Genomic DNA, 21,198 nt, shown 5'->3' with positions numbered 1-21,198 from the left:
TATCACACATTTGTGATATGCTTAGCAGATTGTACTGTAAACCTTCAACATGAAACACATTATCAAAGGAAACTTTTCCATTTGTTAAAAAAATTCCTTTCCCAACAATCTTACCACCATTTTCATCACTCCCAAAAGCCACAAGACCTTCAAACTTTCTTCATAATTGACAAGTGACCTTCTGTCACAAGTCATGTGCCTAGAACAACCACTATCCATGTACCATATGTCATTCAGAGGAGTGGACTGTTCCTGCACAAAAGAAAGAATTTGATCAGTTGAATGATAAAGTGCAAGCTATATCAACTTGCAGCTCATCAGATTCAGTTTCAGTGTAGGCTTGGAAAGTGAGTGTTGTTGGTTCAGGATCTTCATGAGTGACTTCAATATTTTCTGAATTGTCTGTCTCATAACCACTCTCTCTTGGAGTTTTAACAAATGAGGTTGAGCTCTGGCATTCTTCTGGTGTAGTGTCATACTCTTGTACCACATAGTCTTTCTTTTATGAGTATTCTCTTACATCAGTAACTGAATTCACTTTAGCTTCAACCTTAGGTTTCCATAGGAATCCTTCAGGTTCATATCTATTTTTCATTAAGAACTTCTCATCACCAGTAAGTTCAGTTGGTTTCTTTCTAGGAAAGACACCTCAGATTTTTGTCTTCTCACTGTTTGGTGATCCTTGAGAGCTATCAGGTTTGACTGATTGTGTATCCCTTTTAGGAATGATTCTCAAGGGTTGAAAGTTCTTCTTGACAACTTTCTCATGCTTCATAGGAGACTTACTCCTTTTAGTTTGTTCAGCCACATATTTCTTGGCTTTCACTGATGGTTTCCTATCCTCATTCAGTGTCTCCTTCTGATACACCTTTCCCATTCCTAGGTATTTGTCATACTTTTGCTTGTACATAACAAAGTCTTGTCCATACATTGTTTTATCTGGGACATGAAAATGATTGAATTTGAGTCTTCATTACAAGAATCTGTGTGATGGCCATACTCATCACATTTCTTTCACCAAACTTTTCCTTCGTATTTCTCATGATCACTTCCCTTTCTGAACCTTTCACTTGGTCAAGGTTCTTTGACACCAATTGTCTTCTGATTTTTTTGACTATCAAAATTAATTGAGAAAGGCATAAACTCCTCAATCTTGATGTCTTGTCTTTCAGTCTTGCTCTTTACAAACACAATTTTTTTCATATTCAGTGGTTCTTCATCTTGACTCTCTTTATGTCTTGATTGCCTCTTTTTATATTCTTCCAAGGTTTCCACTTCTCCAATGTCAAACACCTCATGACTAGAGAAAATAGGGTAAACTGGGATAAAGTTCTCAATATTAACTTCTTCAGTTGCTCTTTTCTTTTTGTTTTTACTTATCCTCTCCAATACATCCATACTAGGTGGCTTGACTGCATTGTAGTTTACCTTCTTTCTCTCATATATATCAAAGGATACATGTTCTCTTCTGATTCTTTCATTCATTTTCTTCATCTTGGGTGTCACTGGTGGAAGTTGTGGCAGTTTCTCAATTGAATCAGGTTTCTTGTACCTTCTTCCTCTTTCAGCAGCTTTAATTTCTTCATAAGTGATTTGATCACTCAAATCACTTAAATCATCTTGATTCAAATCATCAGAACCAAAGTCATCTTCAGAGACTTGAACTCCAATTGACTTGTCTTCTTTCACATCTTTCTTTACTACAAATTCTCTACTACAAATTCTTCTCCTTCCAACACCTTTTGCTTCGTCCGCAATGTTGAAGTTTTGTCGTTTCCGAACTCCCTACATGATAGGCAAATAAAAATTGTAATTAATTCTCTAACTGAAGGTGGAAATTTCATTCCATTTGGTTTAAAATGGGTTGAACGGAAAATCAAGATGAAAGTCGTCATCCTGCCCAAGTGTAAATCTAAGTTGAAAAAGAAACAAAAACAAAAATAATCTTGTGGCGGCCCAACTATCAACTTGCAGCCGACGGAGTGATTTCCTGAGGGAACACCCAAGGCAAACTCTAAAACCAGCATATGCCCGGTTATGAAATCATAGTCTGGCCAGAGTGGGGTAATTGGGCTCTTCAAATTTGAGGAGTGAAATAGCCAAAACACAAGAAAGTCGCTGTTTCTAGTAAACGTTAGTATCATGACTGGAAACTCACGGGACCCATAAATACCCCAATAACCAATGAGATCGGAGCTTGCAGTGCCAGGTGTCCTTCAAGGGGTTTAATTCCTAAAGGCTGAAAACATGAGATATCTCAAGCGCTTACCATTATGCCATCCTTAAAGCTACTCTATAATTATTTTAGTTGGTTCAAGGAAAGACTAACCATTTAGATATTTTGTCAAAAAGTGTTTCAACCTCTTACAAAAAAATTACTGTTGTGCAGCTTCTAAAATATACAATCTAAACAATGCTGACAATCTGACATGTCACTTACTTGTATGGATATATCAAAATAGCGTCTTCCAAGACTACTATAAGTAGTGTCATTCGTATAACTTATTTCAGCAAAGTGAAGCCTCACTTTATAACTCCCTGACCACAAACACAGTCCGTAGTACCTGAGTGTCCTGGGAGCACCACGAGTTGTCCTATATATTTCACCAAGTGCCACATTTGACCCATGGACAACAAATGGAACATGATCTTTGTAAATAAAAGCACCATTTGCGCTGTAAGCCCATCTCTCCGGCTTATAAAAATAGTGAGATTCTTCGTCCGTTGTGTCGTCTTCATATTCATTTCCTTCAAACTCTGTTGTGCCTCCGCCGCAATTAATAAATAAAGAATGGCCTACAATGTATTGCATTTGTGAATATGTTAGTGATATATACCGCAAAAAATGTAAAGGAAATGCCTAAATTTATTATCACTCTTACGGTTGGGATTTCTGCAAGTAAGCTGGTCATTCAAACACCAATCATCTCTATAAGATAAAATCAAGTTAGGTCACTTCATTATATACATTAGACAAGTGTATATATGTATAGGTTGGTGAATGGACATACTCGTTGCTCGTTGCTGAAGCCGAAAAGGTTGCAACTAAATTCCTGTGGTAAAGGTATCCAGTGATAAGCGAAAATATAAAGTAAGGTTTGCATATGTATAATATAGAATTGGATATAAAACTTAAACTTACAAATTAGATGTGTCACAGCTGATCTGTTGTTGAGGTCGTGCAAAGTTGTTGTAAGATAAGTCGCTACAATAAGAAAAATGGAAGTAATATGAATCATAGGTCATTACAATATTGTCACAAAGACTAAAAACACAAAAATGAAATTATAAACTTATATCACAATTAAGGAGAGTTACTAACATCTTTATCTTTGCTTGTCTTGAATTTTTTTGCTTTGAAAATACCCAATCCGGTATCTTTCCCGACAACAAGTTGTTATTTAAAAATCTACATCCATGGAGTCATAGACAACATTTATCTCAGATTTATATCTCTAAAATAAATATAAACATGTAATTTAAGTATAAAATATTTCTAATTAGTTGCATACAAGGCATCAAAGTAGAGGTTCCCAAATGAATTGGGTATTAAACCTATAAAGAATATGGTAGAATCAACCTCAAGAATTATTGAGGGATGGAATTGATATTTATAATATATTGTTACAAGAGTTGACCCAATAATAAGGAAATAGAATAACTATACAATATTAACAAATTTTATCAAATCCATCTAATTATTATCAAATATACGCCTAATACCCCCCTTCAATCGAAATGGTGGTGGTCCGAGCCGTAACATCGAGCGAAAAACTTCAAACGGAGAACGCGGAAGGCTTTTGTTGAAGATGTCAGCCACCTGAAGATTGGTAGGAACAAAACGTGTATACAACTTCCCAGAAGTGACCAATTCTCGAATGAAATGATAATCCAGATCAATATGCTTTTCACGCTTATGAGAAACCGGATTTTGAGTCATAAATAGAGAACTTTTGTTGTCACAAAGAAGCGTGGGTCGATCAGGAGGCAGAGCATTAAGCTCCTGCAACAGATGAGTTATCCAGACTATCTCAGCAGCAGTGTTCGCCATTGCATGATATTCTGACTCACAACTTGAACGAGGGACAGTGGGTTGCTTCTTTGCACTCCAAGACACAAGATTACCTCCCAAGAATATCGAATAACCATAAGTGGATCATCGTGTCTCAATGCAACGAGCCCAATCAGCATCCGAATAACCAACCAATGAGGTTTTGTGAGGCTTACTAAAAGTAAGGCCAAAGGATAGGGTGCCTTTAACATATCTTAGAATACGCTTTACTGCTACGAAGTGATCCACTGTTGGAGCCTGCAAAAATTGAGATACTTGATTAACAGCATAAGAGAGATCTGGTCTCGTGATCGTTAAATATTGTAAAGCTCCAACAAGGGACCGAAAGAGAGTCGGGTCTGAGAATGGTTTACCATCCGAATGAAACGATTCATGTGGAGCTAGTGGCGTAGTAATTGGTTTCAAATCAAGAAGCTCGGCTCGTTTCAATATCTCGGTGGCATACTTTGATTGCGTCAAAAAGATACCCGAGTCGACATATATTACTTCAAGGCCCAGAAAATAATTAAGATCACCTAGATCTTTAGTTGCAAATTCAGTATTAAGCCTTGAAATAAACTTACCAATCAAGATCTCGTTGTTCCCGGTGAGAATAAGATCATCAACATAAACGAGAAGATACATGATGCAAGTATCTCGTTTGTATATAAACAACGAAATGTCGGCACGACTACATACGAAGCCATAAAAGACAAGAAACGAGCTCAATCGCTGAAACCAGGCACGTGGGGCTTGTTTGAGACCATATAAGGCTTTAGATAACCGGCACACATGATTTGGAAACTTTGAGTCAACAAACCCAGGGGGCTGCTCCATGAATACGGTTTCATTGAGATTGCCATTTAGAAAGGCATTCTTGACATCAAGTTGGTGTAATCTCCAACCGTTTAACACCGCTAGGGAAATAACAATGCGAACTGTAGAAGCTTTAACAACTGGACTAAAGGTATGAGAAAAGTCAAGTCCTGGAACCTGGGTGAAACCTTGAGCCACTAAACATGCCTTGTAGCGTTCTATCGAGCCATCCGAGTGGTATTTGATACGATACACCCATTTGGACCCGACCACATTAGAAGAGGCGGGTCTTGGAACAAGAGTCCAAGTTTGATTCCGTTGTAAAGCATTAAGTTCTTCATGCATTGCATGTAACCATTTTTGGTCTTTCGCTGCCGATTTGAAGCCACGTGGCTCAGTAACGGAGATCAATGCCATGTGGAGAGGATGACTTGAGAGGGAAGCAAGGTCGGCAAAATGCCTAGGTTTGAAAATACCAGATTTGGACCGAGTATGCATATGATGAGTGGAGGCATTCGGTTGGTTTGAATTGGAAGTGGTAGGTTGGTTGGTTTGGTTTGCGTCTGGTGGGTTTGGATCGGGCTGTGGCATGGGCTGCGGGCTGGAAGGAGTAGGTGGGCTGGGTGGTGGAGAGTTCAGTGGAGTGGGCTGTGGGCTAGGAGGAGGCGAATTCGGTGGGTCCGGCTGTGGAGCAGGTGGGCTTGTTTGTGGTTTGGATGAAGGTTCACACAGATCACAAGGTGAGAGAAATGGACTAGGTGTGCTGGATTGAGGAGTTTGTGAACTTGTGCATGGGCTTGATGAAGTACTATGTGTTGGTTTGATTGGGTTCGATGGTTGGTCTGGAAGCTGTAAATCATCCAAAAATGTAGAGATCTCCAATTTATTAATGTCATTAGCCTCGCCAACCCCTTTAAAAGGGAAGACCATTTCATTAAATCTCGCGTGACAAGTTACAAAGATCCAAAGATCCGAGAGGATGACGGATCTAGACACCGATAACCTTTATATTGAGAGTTATTGCCAATAAAAATACACGGCACACTACGAGGAGCAAGTTTGTGTTTTGAGTAATCCCATAGATATGGAAAAACTTGGCAACCAAAAACCCGAAAATTTGCATATTGAGGCTTATGATCAAATAAAGCTTGAAATGGCGACCTGTGATCTAATAAAGGAGTAGGTAGCCGGTTTATGATGTATGTTGCCGATTGAAAAGCTTCTACCCAAAATTGAGCTGGAACATGTGCATTAAAAAGCATGGCAAGACCCGTCTCAACAATGTGCCTGTGTTTACGTTCCGCAAGCCTATTTTGTTGGGGCGTGTATGGACATGAAAAACGGTGAAAAATGCCATTGTCTTCAAAGATTTTGCGAACCGTGTGATTCACGAACTCTGTCCCGCCATCACTTTGAAAGACCTTGATCTTTCTTCCACATTGAGTTTGTACAAGATTAATAAATATTTGTAGAATGGCATAGAAACAGGTCTTGGTTTTCAATGGATAAAACCATGTGAACCTGGAGTGATCATCAATAAAAACAACAAATAGCCATCTTTTTACCCGACTGGAGAGGGTCCCCATAAATCACAATGAATAATATCCAATGGGTGTGAAGACTGTTTTAAATTAACATTAAATGAAAGCTTCTGACCCTTGGCCATTTGACAAGAAACACAAATGTTTGGTTTGGGCAAAACCGAAGTAACAGACAACACACCCAACTTATTCAAAACAGAAATAGTGTCAAAACAAACATGGCCCAAACGAGCATGCCAAAGTTCAAAAGATGCCCGATTAGAAACTAAAGCAACCAAGGCTTGAGGAATCTCCTTCAACACGTAAAGACCATTTTCACACACCCCTTTAGCTAGTACCTTTTTTGTTATCCGATCCTGAATGTGAAAGAACGGTTGAGACAAAAGTACATCAACCGGGTAATCAGATGTTAATTTACTAACCGATAAAAGTTTCTTGGTCAGATTTGGAATGACCAAAACATCCTGTAACTTAATATGACCGGAAATAATTGAATGACCCGTATGAGTGATAGGGAGCGACTTACCATTGCCAAATAGAACACTTTGATTACCTTGATAAGGGGTTGACTAGTGAAGAGAATCAAAGTCCGGAGTCATGTATGCAGTTGCCCCCGAGTCAACATTCTAGTCTGGGGTATTGTTAGTAACATGGCACTGAGCATGAAACGCCTTTGCCAAGGACTCATCGGAAGGTGCGTGTTGCTTAGCATATTTAAGCAAATCTGGACAGGAGGTGGCAGAGTGGCCATGAGTCTTGCAGATTTGGCAAAGAGGAAGACGTTTCTCAAACGAACGATCCCGACTTTGAGAGTGTCCCCCACGGCTATTTTGGCCCCTGTATGGCCGATTGTTTTGACCTCTGTTGTAACCCCCTCTTGTTTGTTGAGCCGTGAAGGCAGCAGGATGAGGAGTTGTACCATGAATGGATTGCATAAAGATCTCGTGACTTTCGTCTTGTGTAACAAGATCACGGAATAACAGGGCCGGTTTAGTGGTTCGTATAGAAACAGAAAAATTTTCAAAAGCCGGCCCTAAGCCACAGAGAAACCAATGGAACTTGTCCATTTCAAGAACTTGGTGATCGATGGCTGCTAATTGATCACAAATATATTTGAATTTCCGACTATACTCCGTGACAGAAGAAGTGCCCTTGGTAAGTTGTCGAAGGGTGTCACGAAGTGAATATACGCGTTCAACAGAGGAGTTGCTAAACGCGGATTCCAGAGCTAACCATATCTGCCGAGCACCTGCTATGCCAAGTACTTCAGAAGCAACTTCCTCGGTTAGGGATGCATTTAAGATAATGACGGCCTTTTGATCTTGAGCCGCCCAAGTAGCGAGATCGGGGTTGGGAACAATTTTGTTGTCATTGGTGATAGTGGCTGGCGGCTTGATGGATGAACCATCAATATGACTGAGCAAGTTTTGAAAGGCAAATATGGGTAACATATGGTTTTTCCAAACAAGATAATTAGTTGGGTGAGTTTGAGGGTAACGAGATGTAGGAGAGTGCTCATGGATAAAGAGTTCGATGAGGAGGAGGAAGGGGTTTCGGCCATTGAAGGGGATGAAGAAAAGGCAGTGGACAAGAAGAGGGATAGAGAAAATATAGGATCAAGATTTGGCTGATACCATGTAAAGAATATGGTAGAATCAATCTCAGGAATTATTGAGGGATGGGATTGATATTTATAATATATTGTTACAAGAGTTAACCCAATAATAAGGAAATAGAATAACTATACAATATTAACAAATGTTATCAAATCCATCTAATTATTATCAAATATACGCCTAATAGAACCATCCAAATTGTTGAAGCTGAAGTCTCTGCAAAAAAAGAAATATTTCTAATTACAACCCTTTTCGAGTGGTGAAGTTCATATCAAAACGATTAACAAACTCAGTTTGGATAACTCCTAAACGTTAATTAACAATAACTCAGTTTACATTGACTCGTTAGCCTCTAATACAAATTGCTAAATTATAGGATATAACCAACTTGTTATAATCCAATTCGCACACCACCAAACTTGTTGCCAAATAATACTAGTTATCAGAAATTACCAACACCTTTAATATCCCAATAGATTAAAAAAACTTACATAAGCTTCAAGTTGTTCGGGTTTCCTATGCCTTCGGGTATTGGGCCAGTAAGTAAACAATTTCTTAGTACCCTGCGGTAAAATCAAGTTAATAAACTCATTATTTTGATTCTTTTGTTGTTCATTCATGCAATAACTTACAATCTAATCAATTGTGTCATATTTTGTAGTTTAGGAAATTGTGAGCTTGTTGTTCCAGCCAAATCAGATATCCTCCTGGCAAATTTAACTAATATATGAAAATAAATAACAAAAAGAAAAACAGAAAAGAGAAAACAAACTGGAGGCTTAATAAAGTGCTCACAATTCCTTCAACTTTGTCAACCGGGATATTGAAGGAGGAATCGGCCCTTCCATTGAAGTTCCTTCCAAATTACTGCACAATAAATTATATATAGTGAATATTTTGAAGTTGAAGTAGTTTATATAAAGATAAATAGTACTCACAGTATCGAGAGGTTTGTCCAACTTCCGATAAAATCAGGTATTCTCCCAGATAATGAACTCCCATCTATCAAACTGCAAGAAGAATATGGATATTTCAAATGTTTTTAATAAATTGTCTATTGAAACACATTTTGGTCAAATTCTTAATGACTGTATGTTAGTCGCTTAGTATGGCTTAATACGCTTGAGCTGACACGTGAGGTTGTTAATTGTTTGTTTACAATAGGGTTTGTAGTTAGTTTTCCAATTTGTTTCTTTCGTTTGCAATTTGCTCTCGTTTTCTCTTATAATCATTTAATTAGTATGCCGCAATGATGTCGTTCCATGATTGTACGTTTCTTTGGTGCAATTCACTACATGGTAAGAAGAAACGAAACACGACTTACAAATATTCAAAACTGCTTAGATTGCCATACGATTCTGGTATTGTTCCTGTAAAGTTATTTGCAGAAAGAAGGCTGCAAGAAAATGGTAAGTAATTTAATTTATTCATGGACAAAACGATAAATTATACGTGGAACAAGGTCAAGTAATCATACAGTCTTTTCAAGCGGGTTAAGCGGCCAAGATTTTGAGGAAGCGGTCCTTCAAGCAAATTGTCTTCTAAGGTTCTGTTGTAAAGGTCAAGATTGTAATATATAAGCAATGAAAGGTCAAAACTGTATCTAGAGTAAGGATCTTTACTTACAGCTCCTCAAGTGTAGAAATATCACCTATTTCTTCTGGTATGGATCCACTGATTCGGTTCGCCAAAAGATTCCTGTGGAATATAAAGTGTCAAAAAGAGTAAGTTCACAGAGTTATGGTGAACATAAGAAGGTAAAAGGTGAAGCAAATAAAATAAATAATAACTCTTACAAAATGCGAAGGTTAAGCCGACTTAAACTGGATGGGATAGTGCCATTTATATAGTTGCTAAGTAGATCTCTGTGTAACAAACAGTTTAAAACTTATATTCATATAAACATATACACACAATGTGATTTATGTAGTGAAGTGAGTCCACTTACATTTCTTTAAGATAAGGGAGATTTCCAAATTCTTCTGCTGGTAGAACTCCTCCCAAATTGAGTCTTCTTAGTTGGCTGCAAATATATAACATGCGTGGAAAGATATCGAAACAATGATTAGCACTAAAATGTTTGATGGAAAAGTGAGTTAGAAAACAAATTACATGTGAGGTTCAAATGATAACCATAAAAAAATAATTAGGAATCAAAGGAAACCACATTTTAGCCTATTGATCATGTATCAAAGGCTAGAAAGTGGTTTCTTTATTAGTTCCTAACTGTTTAGTGATTGTCATTTGAATTCAACCCCCAACCACATTATACACAAATTAAGACATACATACATTGTCGATATATGGCAAACAGTGGCGGTACAGTTGCAAGTTACATTGCTGCCTTGTTTCATAATCCCTGTGTTCTCCACGGAAATTATGCTATCGAACCCTGAACTGCTTCTTCTGATGCATGAATCACTAGCAACATTCCAATTCCTATATTGTAGTTTTGAGGCTATCAAACTCATGGCTTCAACTGTTACAAGCAGAAAAGGATATATCTATGAATTGGCATAAAAAGATGTAAATAATCAGATATAATCTTGTGCAAGAAGAAGTTAAGGCTGTGCTCAATAAAAAAATTATCTTAGAAGTTCATTGGCACAATAACTAGTTTAAATTTATCAATGTTTTTGTTCAAGCGCAAGTATGTTCACAAGAGAGAAGTGTTAAACCACGTTAGGCAATGGGTACACATTCATGCTGGCCCCTTAATTTCACGTAGGCGGCAAGTCACCCACTTTACTCATTCTTACTTCATCTTGCCTAAAGGAAATTGTTTCACCCCGCTTAATCTCTCTCAGTTTAATTTAAAAACAATTCTTAAATTATTGTGTGTAAGTCTAAGGATTTTAAACCCCGTTACCACTTTAACTTAGTTTGCCTTTATTACCCCCTAACCGATGAAAGGGTGATATCGTACTTACTAACCACTGTCAAATCAGCTTTAAAGCTGAGGGCGTTAAAGCATACCCCGGGCTATACCAGGCCAGCCCAGAACCAACAATATATATACGTGAAGAGAGAACAAAAGACATCCAAATTATTTTTTGCATGGCCATAATTCTATGAAAGAACACAAACCCTCTACAATTCTAAACGACAAAAGCATGGATGCTAAAATAAATTATTGGAAAGTCATGAAAATCAAGGAAAACAAAACAAAATTGTACAAGGGGTTCTATTATAGCTGATACGGTAAAGGAACCATGTTTTCTCACAGATCAATAATTTTGGTTACCATATATTGATAGTGACAACATAACATACGATATTATCTTATCTAATCAAATAAAGGTGTTCGATATGGTAATGTTATGATTTAGTGACGGATCTAGAATAAAAATTAAGCGGTATCCCAAAAATATTTTTGAACATAGCTAGGACTATCCTAATATTTGATCAGGGGTATCCGAATACATAAATGGGCAAGAAAAATAAAACTTTTGCACTAGTTTCACAGTTCACCATGAAAGTTGAGGTGTATCTCGGGCACCCCTAGATCTGCCCCTGGCTCCGGCATTGCTACTGAAAATTACCTAAGAATAACAAAACCAACTAATATTGAAACTGAAAACACAAAATTGAATATGTGGGATGTTTTTCGGGTGGTATTGATTAAGTTAGTTGTGTAAAAAATAACATGTATACAAATAATAAAGTTTAATTACAATTTCTTAAGTACACCAAATTTGTCTAATGATAACAGAGAACCGGGAAGATACAGTCATGATTGTATATATAACTCCGTATTTCAATAGAACTATATATTTATTTTTTATTTTTTTTAATTAACGGACGCAAGTTATTAGTAATAATAATTAAAAAAAGAAAAAAAAACAAATAATACTACTGAAAAATGGTGGTTTTGGGTACAGACATTTCCTATAGTTTTCCTACAATTTGAAACTTCTTGCAAGTTTCCCACAAATTATTGACAAATAAAAACAAAAACACAAAAAAAAACCTTAAAAGTTGTTTACTAGTAGTGAGATGCATGTATCATAAACAGTATGTGTGAAAGATAAAATTGTTACATAAACTGAAAAGGTTATCCAAATGCATAGAACGCACTGTCCAAATTAATCAATTATCCATATACATAAGAAAGTAGTCTAAATGCACAAAGAAGATACAATAGCTCCAATTAAACAAAATCATTTATGCGACTTCCAAAGTTAATAAGAGAAGCCAATTTTGCTAAAACAATTAGAACAAAAATCTGATGAATGAAAAAAAATTATATTGAAGAGTCTTGTACCTTCTTCATCAGGTAATTGTTGAGCAACGGATTTAATATCCCGGAGACTCACCCACAAAAGCAAAACAAGCATGAAGAACTTGAATTTCGGCATCGTCCCTCGAGACAACTCCAGATTAATGTGACTTCCGTTTGTCAAATTATTTCCTTAGTTGCAGTTGAGTTTCATAGTTGTAAAGAGATGGAATAACGTTAGGTATATAAAAAATTGTCAAGTTGTTTAAATATAAGTTGACGAAGAAATTATCACCATGTGCTGAGATTCAATCGTACACCGTGTATGATGTTTGTCAACAGCACCTTTGTGAATGCTGACTTTTCAACTACTTCAAATATTCATATTTATATTAATATTTTATTAGGGCGTTTGCCAAATAAGTTAAGAAACAAACACCGATTAACGTGGTGTTGTTCGGCTTGAGCCCCGCAGAAGCCGGTTTTAGTGTAACTTAACCTTCGTAAAAAATAAAGAGCGTTATTATAGTCATGACTCATGTGTAGTTTTACGAACCGTATGACATACAAAAAGTATTGGCCACATAAATAACGAAAATAATCATACGACAGGTCATATGGGGTGTTGTATGACATACATGAGTCATATGAGCCGTATATATAGCATACACTATAATAACTTATATGACCACCGATAACGTGTGACCATTTCACCGTGGATCAATGATAGATCCCACATTTTAATATAGTACGACGACAAAAATCAGAGTAATACATTTTTAATTGTGCCGGCATCAATATTCGTTGCTAATTATGATAACATGGAAGCCGTGTAGGACCTTAATGACTTGTAAATTTGGTAAGACTTTCTTAAATTACTGTCCTTACTACGATAAGTTCAATATCAAATATATATTCCATAGTGCGCAACTCGGGACCCTAATGGCTTACGGCTTAATACCAACTCTTTAGTGATTGAGAGAGAAAAAAGTAAACGATAAAAGAGGAAACTCTATCCGGACATATATGCTCCATCACCACCTACAACAGCGTTATTATGTGTTTGTAAATTGAGACTAAAAAAAGAATTGGAGTTTCTTTAACCATGATAAAAATTAATAATTAGTTATCAAATAAAAAAATTTATGATGATAATGTCCATATATTATATTAGGGTTAGGATAATATGAGAACTCCTATGAATCGTGAGAACTTTAAGAACCAACAAAAAAAAATTAGAGAAAATTATGATTTGTGTCCCTGTACTTTATGGAAGGGTGCACTCTATAGGTTTGATTCTTAATTTTAACGATTTGTGCCACCTAGTTTTAAGACAGGCACATGTTAACTCCTTCTGTCATGACTTCGTCCAACTTTATATTGTAATAACTATTTTGCCCATTTCTGATACTCCTGTTGCAGGTCCTAAGAACGGATCAAACAACAAGTTCTTGAATCAATCACACTTACTTGCTAGCGGAAATCACTAGTAAGCAACCGAGATCTCGAATCTTGTGGGTATTTGTTTATTGCCCGAAATAGAAAGAAAGGAAGAGTCGGGAGAGAGTTGGTGAGAGGATAAGGTTATGAATTTGCAAAAGGTTGTTTTGCATGTGTATCACATTTGATAGGGGTATTAAAGAAATTCAAACCGTAATCCACAGCTAATGCTAGATCCATATCGCTTGTGAGCAGCAGGCAGACACGGCAATGTATTATGCTTTAGTTGTGGAGGTGGATACCATGACCTGCTTCTTGCATTGCCAAGAAATTAACCGGTCTCCCAGGAATTGACATCCTCCGAAAGTTGATTTTCTGTAAAGATTGCATCCCCATAATCATTGTCGGTGAATACATGCAACGCTAAAAGAGAGTCGTTGGGGGTACTAAAGACCAAGCAAGACTTTCCTTTTATATACCAAAAGATACGCTTGACAAAAGTTAAGTGAGATTATTTTGGATCACATTAATATCTTGCACACTGACTGACATGGAACATAATGTCCGGCTTTCTTGTAGCGAGGTACATCAGGGCCAATCATTGATTGATAAGGGTGTTGATGGACTGACTTTCCAGATGGGTCTAAAGCTGACATCGGTCTAGTAGTAAACGGAGTGATATAGGAATGGACATATTTGAAATTAAACTTCCGAACAATTTCATGAACATATTTTTCCTGATGAATCAAAATCCCGTCCGTCTTCTGTTCAACTTGAAGGCCCAAAAGAAAGTCATTTCCCAATCAACTCATTTCTAAGCGACTCTGCGTGAACTTTGCAAACTCTCTACACAACTTATCACACGTTGATCCAAAGATAATATCATCAAAATAATTGGACAACAATCTGATCGTCCTTCACCTTCTTGATAAAGAGTGTTTGATCAATAACACCTCTTCTATAGCCATTCTCCAAAAGATATTCTGCTAAACTAGCATACTAAGAACGGGGTGCTTGATAAAGGCCATAGAGAGCTTTATTAAGACGGTAAACGTAGTTTGGATGTTTAGGATCTTCAAACTTGGGGGTTGCTTGACATAAATTTCATCTTTTTACTTTCCCATACAAGAAGACATTCATCACATCCATCTGATACACTTTAAAGTTCATGTATGAAGCATATGTCAAAAAGAGACGAATTACCTCGAGCCTAGCAACAGGAGAATAAACCTCATTGTAATCAAGCCCTGCAGCCGAGAGAAGCCACGATAACCATCCGTGCTTTATTTCTTATGATTACCCCTTTATCATCCTTCTTATTTCTAAACACCCATCATGTACCAATCGGCTTATTATTTTGTGGCTTCTTATCCAGATTCCATATGTTGAGCTTCTTGATCTGTAACAGCTCCTCTTGCATAGCTTCAACCTAGGAATTTTCCTTGAGAGCTACCTTGTAGTCCTTAGGTTCGACTTGTGAATAAAACATGCAAAGAGACATATGTTAACGTTACCAGATTTTCTCCTTGTTTGGATGTCGGCTGAGGGAGAGCCAATGATGTTTTCTGTCAGGTGTGACCGATGAATGGGCAACTGAGGAGTGTCGTCCATATGAGCGATAGGTTCCACATGAAGATCAACTGTCAGGCTCTTTATGGGATGGAATATGCGTTGAGTGTTAATTAGAACAACAGTGGCTGGCTGAATGGTGTTAGGCTGACCAACCATATGTTCTTGAGCGATAGGACCACCCTAGAGATTTTCAGTGAAGGATAAACAACTGCAGAAACATGAGTGGAAGCAGCGTTGTCAGAAGCACCAGCAGCAGGCTATTCAGCACCAGCAACCTATATATTGTCATTTGATGAGGGAGGTATGGGAACAGGTTCGACCACACCAGGTATTTCTTGAACATTTGTTGCGTGTTCTGTCTGATTTGGAGAAACATGAGTGGAATCAGTGTTGTCAGAAGCACCAGCAGCAGGCTATTCAGCAGCAGCAACCTATATATTGTCATTTGATGAGGTAGGTGTGGGAACTGGTTCGACCACACTAGGTATTGCTTGAACATTTGTTGTGTGTTCTGTCTGATTTGGTTCCACATTTTAGATGATAAGATGACAGGAACAAGTCATTTGAATCTGAATCAGAGGCATCTTCAACAGTTACCAAATTGGTTGTATCAACTGGTTGAAGAGCAGGATTAACGATAACTGGTGAAGGATCCACTAGCGGTACTTTTCTGTTTGAAGGGTCAGCTGAAATATTGATATCATTCAAGCTGTTTTATATTGCTTGAATCAACACTGGATCGGGTATAGAAGCTGGAAGATGAGCACTTGTTGATGGGGAGGTAGACATGCCACGAAACTGATTGAACAGATAGTCATAGTCAAACAACCAGTTGGGTCTCGTGCGTGCATCAGTGGGGTTAAGCTCTTGCCAGTTAACATTAAAGAATTCCACAATCACCTGTGTCTTATTATTGTAGACATGATAATAGGTTTTGTTGGCTGCATACCCAACAAAGTAACACTCGTTAGCCTTCTTAGTAACTTTGTGATATGGGTGAGCACTAGTATGAAGCAGAGTGCATGGACAATTAAAGATTTTAAGTAGTTAACTTACGGCTTGGTCTTATAATAGACTTCAAAAGGAGTCTTCTTTAAGCGCTTATTGATTATCACACGGTTAGGTATGAAGCACGCAACATTTATTTCTTCACTCTAGAAAAACAATGGAAGCTTTGAGTCTGACAACATTGTTCTTGCAGCTTCGATCAGAGCTCGGTTGCAACGCTCAACAACCCCATTCTTTTGTGGAGTATACGTGGCACTGAACTGGTGTTCTATCCCCTTTAAATGACAAAATTTATCGACATTTATGTTACAAAACTTAGTTCCGATGTCACTTCTAATACACTTCACTTTATGATTAGTCTTATTCTCCACAAGAGTTAGGAACTTGATTAAAACTGTACGGTCTACTCCATGTGCCCTAGAAGTAAAGTCCGACTGAAAAGTGAGAAATCATCAATAACAACAAGACAATGGGTTTTCTTTGCCAATTGCCAATGGATGAATGGGACCAAATAAATTCATATGTAACAACTGAAGAATGGAGTTAATGGAGTTTGCAGTCTTGGGCCTGTGAGGAAGCTTGTGCTGCTTGCAATTAGAGCACGAAAGACATTTTTCAATGAAAGAGAAAGTTTTAATAGGCAAGCCCCTCACATGTTCACCTTTGACAAGTTTGTTTAAATGTTTAAAGTTCATATGACCAAGAGGTCTATGCCACAATGATGAGTCGTTCTCCGAGGTGTTTGAGATTATACATGAAGCAGTTTGACGCGAGTATAAACTGTTCATCTCCAATATGTAAAAATCGTTATGCCTTGGAGTACGCATCAAAATTGATTCTTTTGGGACTTTAAAACTCGGTTTTAGAATCAATCATTCATTTTTTGTTAATAAAGTGGAGAATTTTCTATTGCAGATTTGAGAGAGACTAAGCAGATTATGGTTAAGTTGTTCCACCATATTGATATGACCAAAAGCTAGGACGCCGTTTGAAACTTTCCCTCCCATGTCACCAGTAAAAGAAACGTGTCCACCATCGAACGATTGAACGTAAAACATCAGGGACTCATCTCCAGTCATGTTTCGGGTGCAACCACTGTCCAAGTACCAAATACTATTGTTTGGCCTTCTTGACTGACCTACACACATTAGCAGTTAATTAGACATGAGTTTCCGAGATCGACTTAGTTTTCTCAGGAAGGTTAACAATAAAATCACCAAGTTAATATTGAAGAAGATTTATTTTCATTCACAAAGTCCATCCTAAAAAAGGTCAGTGGGTTTATCAGGTCACAGAATTGATCGCCCTCCCAATCTGGTTCAGTTGTTGTAGCAGACTGAGTGATAAAATCCTTTGAATTTGAGCTTGAGCCAAAGTTTCCTTTTGTTGAGTTTCTTTGACTGATTCGGGGAAGTCGTTGATTAGAAGAGCTTTTGTGATCAACTGGCCTTTTTCCACTCCTCTTCATGCCTTCGTTGTCAGAAACCTCTATGACCTTGATATCATTGGTAGGCTTGGTCGGGTTTGTGTACTCTATTGCAAAGTGCCCAGTTTCATTACAGTTTTAGCATCAAAGTTTGTCTTTCTCAAACCCAATCCATTTCCCATCAGAGTCGCTGAAGTTGATTATCATATATTTTCTCATGAAGTTTGATGCACGGTGAAAAACCAATGTCATATGGTACTTAGATGTCCATCTTCTTGATATATTTTTTGTTGATTTCAGGAATGTCTCCTTGTTGGAATGAAGAAGGCAGGAGTTTTCCTGGCAACAACTCCTCATGACTTGTCATGAATGCATGAAACAGTACAACATTTGAGTGGAGTTGGATAATCCACCAGCAGGTTTGTTAATCCCATGAGCCTTGAGAGCTTGTTCAACGGCTTTGTTTACCGCTTGTTGAAATGAACTGGATAATGGTTGCTGACTTGCGGTGGACATAAAGGCATTCTTATGTGAAGATTGAACATAAATTATTTTACCCCATTGACTGAATGAGCTGTTGGATGAGCTTGGCTGATGTAAGGCCCTGAGCCCGGTGCCCTACAATGGACGTTGTAGTTACTCATATACACAGTTTTAAATTATCAGATATAATTAAAACTCTTAGCGGAATAATAAAAGTCAACCATTTTTTACAAATCATACAATACTTGTCTTAAGTATCACAAATTATCTCAACATAAAACATAAAAATAAAGCATCATGTCTTCCTTCTTTAGATGCCAACCACTCAGTCCATACCATATGCCATCATCAAGCCAACTCCTTTGACATATTTACCTGCGTGCATACAAAAAGTCATCTACGCTAAGTGAGTTCTAATTAATCAGGCGACATACATTTAATACACATACTTACATATACACATTCGAATATACATATTATATACTTAACATGTTCTCCTTTCTCTCGTACATACATACATGCATGCATGCATGCATACATACATACATTCTTTCATTATGCATAACTATCTTTACCATCTCAGATATTAGTAGGGTCTGGTTCCTTCTATTTCAAATATTAATAGGGTCTGGTCCCTTCCTAGTCTATCTCAGATATTAGTGGGGTCTGGTCCCTTCTATCTTATATATTATTAGGGTCTGGTCCATTCATTACATACAACCATACACCCATACATACATTTCGTTATATATATGTATATATATATATACATATACACACACACACACTTTTATACATACTCTTAACCTTTTCTATATCATTCATCAAGCATTCCCATATCATACACTTACCACTTATGGTAAGTGCATTAACTAATCACATCGAGTATGCACACATCCCCGAAAACATAACAAGGAAATGGGGCTAGAAACTCACATGTGTCATGTTTCTCTATGAGTTAACTAACTTTAATACCCCTTCTTAACTATGCACGGCTAACTATGTAATAAATATAAGTATTAATTAACTACGTCTAACTATATGATACTTACGGGTTAGTGAAACCCTCAACGAACGGGGTCCGGGGGAAATCGCCCCTGGCAGCGGGGTTCTAGGTAGGGGTGTTAAAAAAATCCGAATCTGAAACCGAATCCGAAATATCAAAAAATTCGAATATCTGAATCCTGGATATCCGAAAATTCGGATGCAGATTCAGATAGTAGTTTTGAGATTTTTCGGATAGTTCGGATATCCGAACTATCCGATATATTAAGTTTTGTTTTTTAGTATCATATATTAAAACTTAAAGATAAACCCCCATTCTAATTCCAAACACCGTCGCTCACTTCCCTCTCCATCTCCGTTCTCTTTCTTCTTTCCAAGAGATCAAAGACCATAGCCAACCACCTCCGGCTACAACTTCTAGTCCTCGTCCACCATCACTCTGTCACCACCTCTAGCCCGTCATCACCACAGCCTCGTGTCTCCATTCTCAAAGTATTTCAATGATTTGACTTTGCTTTGTTATTTTTTATTAAGACTTTGATTCTATTACATATTATTAGATTACATACTAGGCTAGTATAACAGATTTATAGATCACTTGTTTTTATTTGGACAATTTGTGTATTTTTTGTTGGATTTAAAACATTGGATTTTCAAGATATAAGTTTATTTTAGAACATTTTCTTTTTTTTTTCCAGATTTTCGAATATCCTATTCTCTATCCAAACGGATATCCGAAGTTCTATCCAGTTTTCTCTTACAAAAGCACACACTAACACTCACATTGAAGATCTAGTGAAGAGTTTGAAGGCTTGGAGGTCATCACCATCAATCATCATCACCAACCATCATCATCATCATCATCATTAAGAAGGAAGATTCATCTACATTTGGTTAGATTGTTCTAGTTTAATCATGTGTTTGTTATCATCATCCACCCTAATGTTAATCATCATGCTCATTATGAGCTAAACTTCATTTACCATCTAAAATCTATGAAGAAGCTTTGTTTTACGTGATGATTATTTAAAACATGTGGTGTAGTCTAGTAAAGTACATGGTTATCTTACAATTATCTTTTGATGAGAAATGTCTCACCATCTTAAAATACTAATTCAAAGTTGGTGATTGTTAATTGTATTGGCAATTTTTCATGATTGATTCATGTTCTTGAAAGATAGAAATACTTTGATACATTATCGAAACATGGATCCTTATATTGTACTTAGAAATGATGAGATATAAGTTATGATGTATTTTTCTAAGTCTTGGTAATCCGAAAATGGCTTTGCTTAGGATATCATGCTAGTTTAAGAAATCATATGCTAACGGAGTGTGTAATTATAACCTGCATAAATCAACCAAGGGGAGGTTGTGTGACTAAACTACAACCACCTGAAGTTGTTAGAATTGGTATTTGAGAAATCAAATTCAATCCTAATCTTTCTACTTTACGAAACTACTTGCCAACTTAAATTGACATCATTGAGATGGCATGACATTAGGAAAGGGTGGACTTTAAAATGCGCATGCTACCTCCTTAGTGCCAAAGATGTTCACTTAAGGCTTAAGGATCTATCTATCATATATTGCTACGACAAGTTTACCACATGTTTGAATAATAATTATCAATGCTAAAATGGAGTGGATTCTAGATATTATATGGTAACCTTCATGTAATTGAACTACTCATTTAGAATCTCTTGTCCTGGTCACCTATATATTATATATAAGTATTTATATTTTATAAAAAGTTCAAAAATTAACTCCAAAATGATTAAAACCTCCGATTAATATAAAACAACGATTTATCATTAGAAACATTTGTGTCCACGGATCGATACTTGGTTCTTACCAATACTATTCTACATATACGATAGGTACACTTGCCTATTTTGTGTGTGTTTAGTCTTTGTAGAAATCACTTTTATAAATTTAAAACACGATCTTGTGCAAAAGAAAATCATTCCATCCATCATATTTTATACAAGCTACGCCAACACATTAGATTCGGATAATGA

At 37.0% G+C, this 21,198-nt stretch overlaps 1 protein-coding gene across 1 annotated transcript; it reads right to left on the bottom strand.

Moving 5' to 3' along the window:
• Positions 1-1,700: 1,700 nt before the first annotated feature.
• LOC143590150 (putative LRR receptor-like serine/threonine-protein kinase At1g53440) lies at positions 1,701-12,556 on the bottom strand. Its single transcript, XM_077070721.1, has 19 exons — positions 12,289-12,556; positions 10,317-10,503; positions 9,973-10,047; positions 9,821-9,889; positions 9,651-9,722; positions 9,502-9,573; positions 9,349-9,420; positions 8,963-9,034; positions 8,820-8,891; positions 8,657-8,731; positions 8,516-8,587; positions 8,215-8,240; positions 3,513-3,555; positions 3,323-3,409; positions 3,143-3,205; positions 3,012-3,053; positions 2,838-2,929; positions 2,565-2,796; positions 1,701-1,785 (listed from the first exon to the last, which is right to left on the bottom strand). The coding sequence occupies exons 1-19, from the start codon at positions 12,380-12,382 to the stop codon at positions 1,701-1,703; spliced, it is 1,602 nt and encodes a 533-aa protein (XP_076926836.1). The 5' UTR covers positions 12,383-12,556.
• Positions 12,557-21,198: the final 8,642 nt, after the last annotated feature.

This window comes from Bidens hawaiensis, unplaced genomic scaffold (genome assembly GCF_021521415.1).
Source record: "Bidens hawaiensis isolate Kalapana, Puna unplaced genomic scaffold, B.hawaiensis_p1.1 tig00038185_1, whole genome shotgun sequence".
Taxonomy (NCBI): domain Eukaryota; kingdom Viridiplantae; phylum Streptophyta; class Magnoliopsida; order Asterales; family Asteraceae; genus Bidens; species Bidens hawaiensis.
This window is presented reverse-complemented; position numbering and strand designations above follow the sequence as displayed.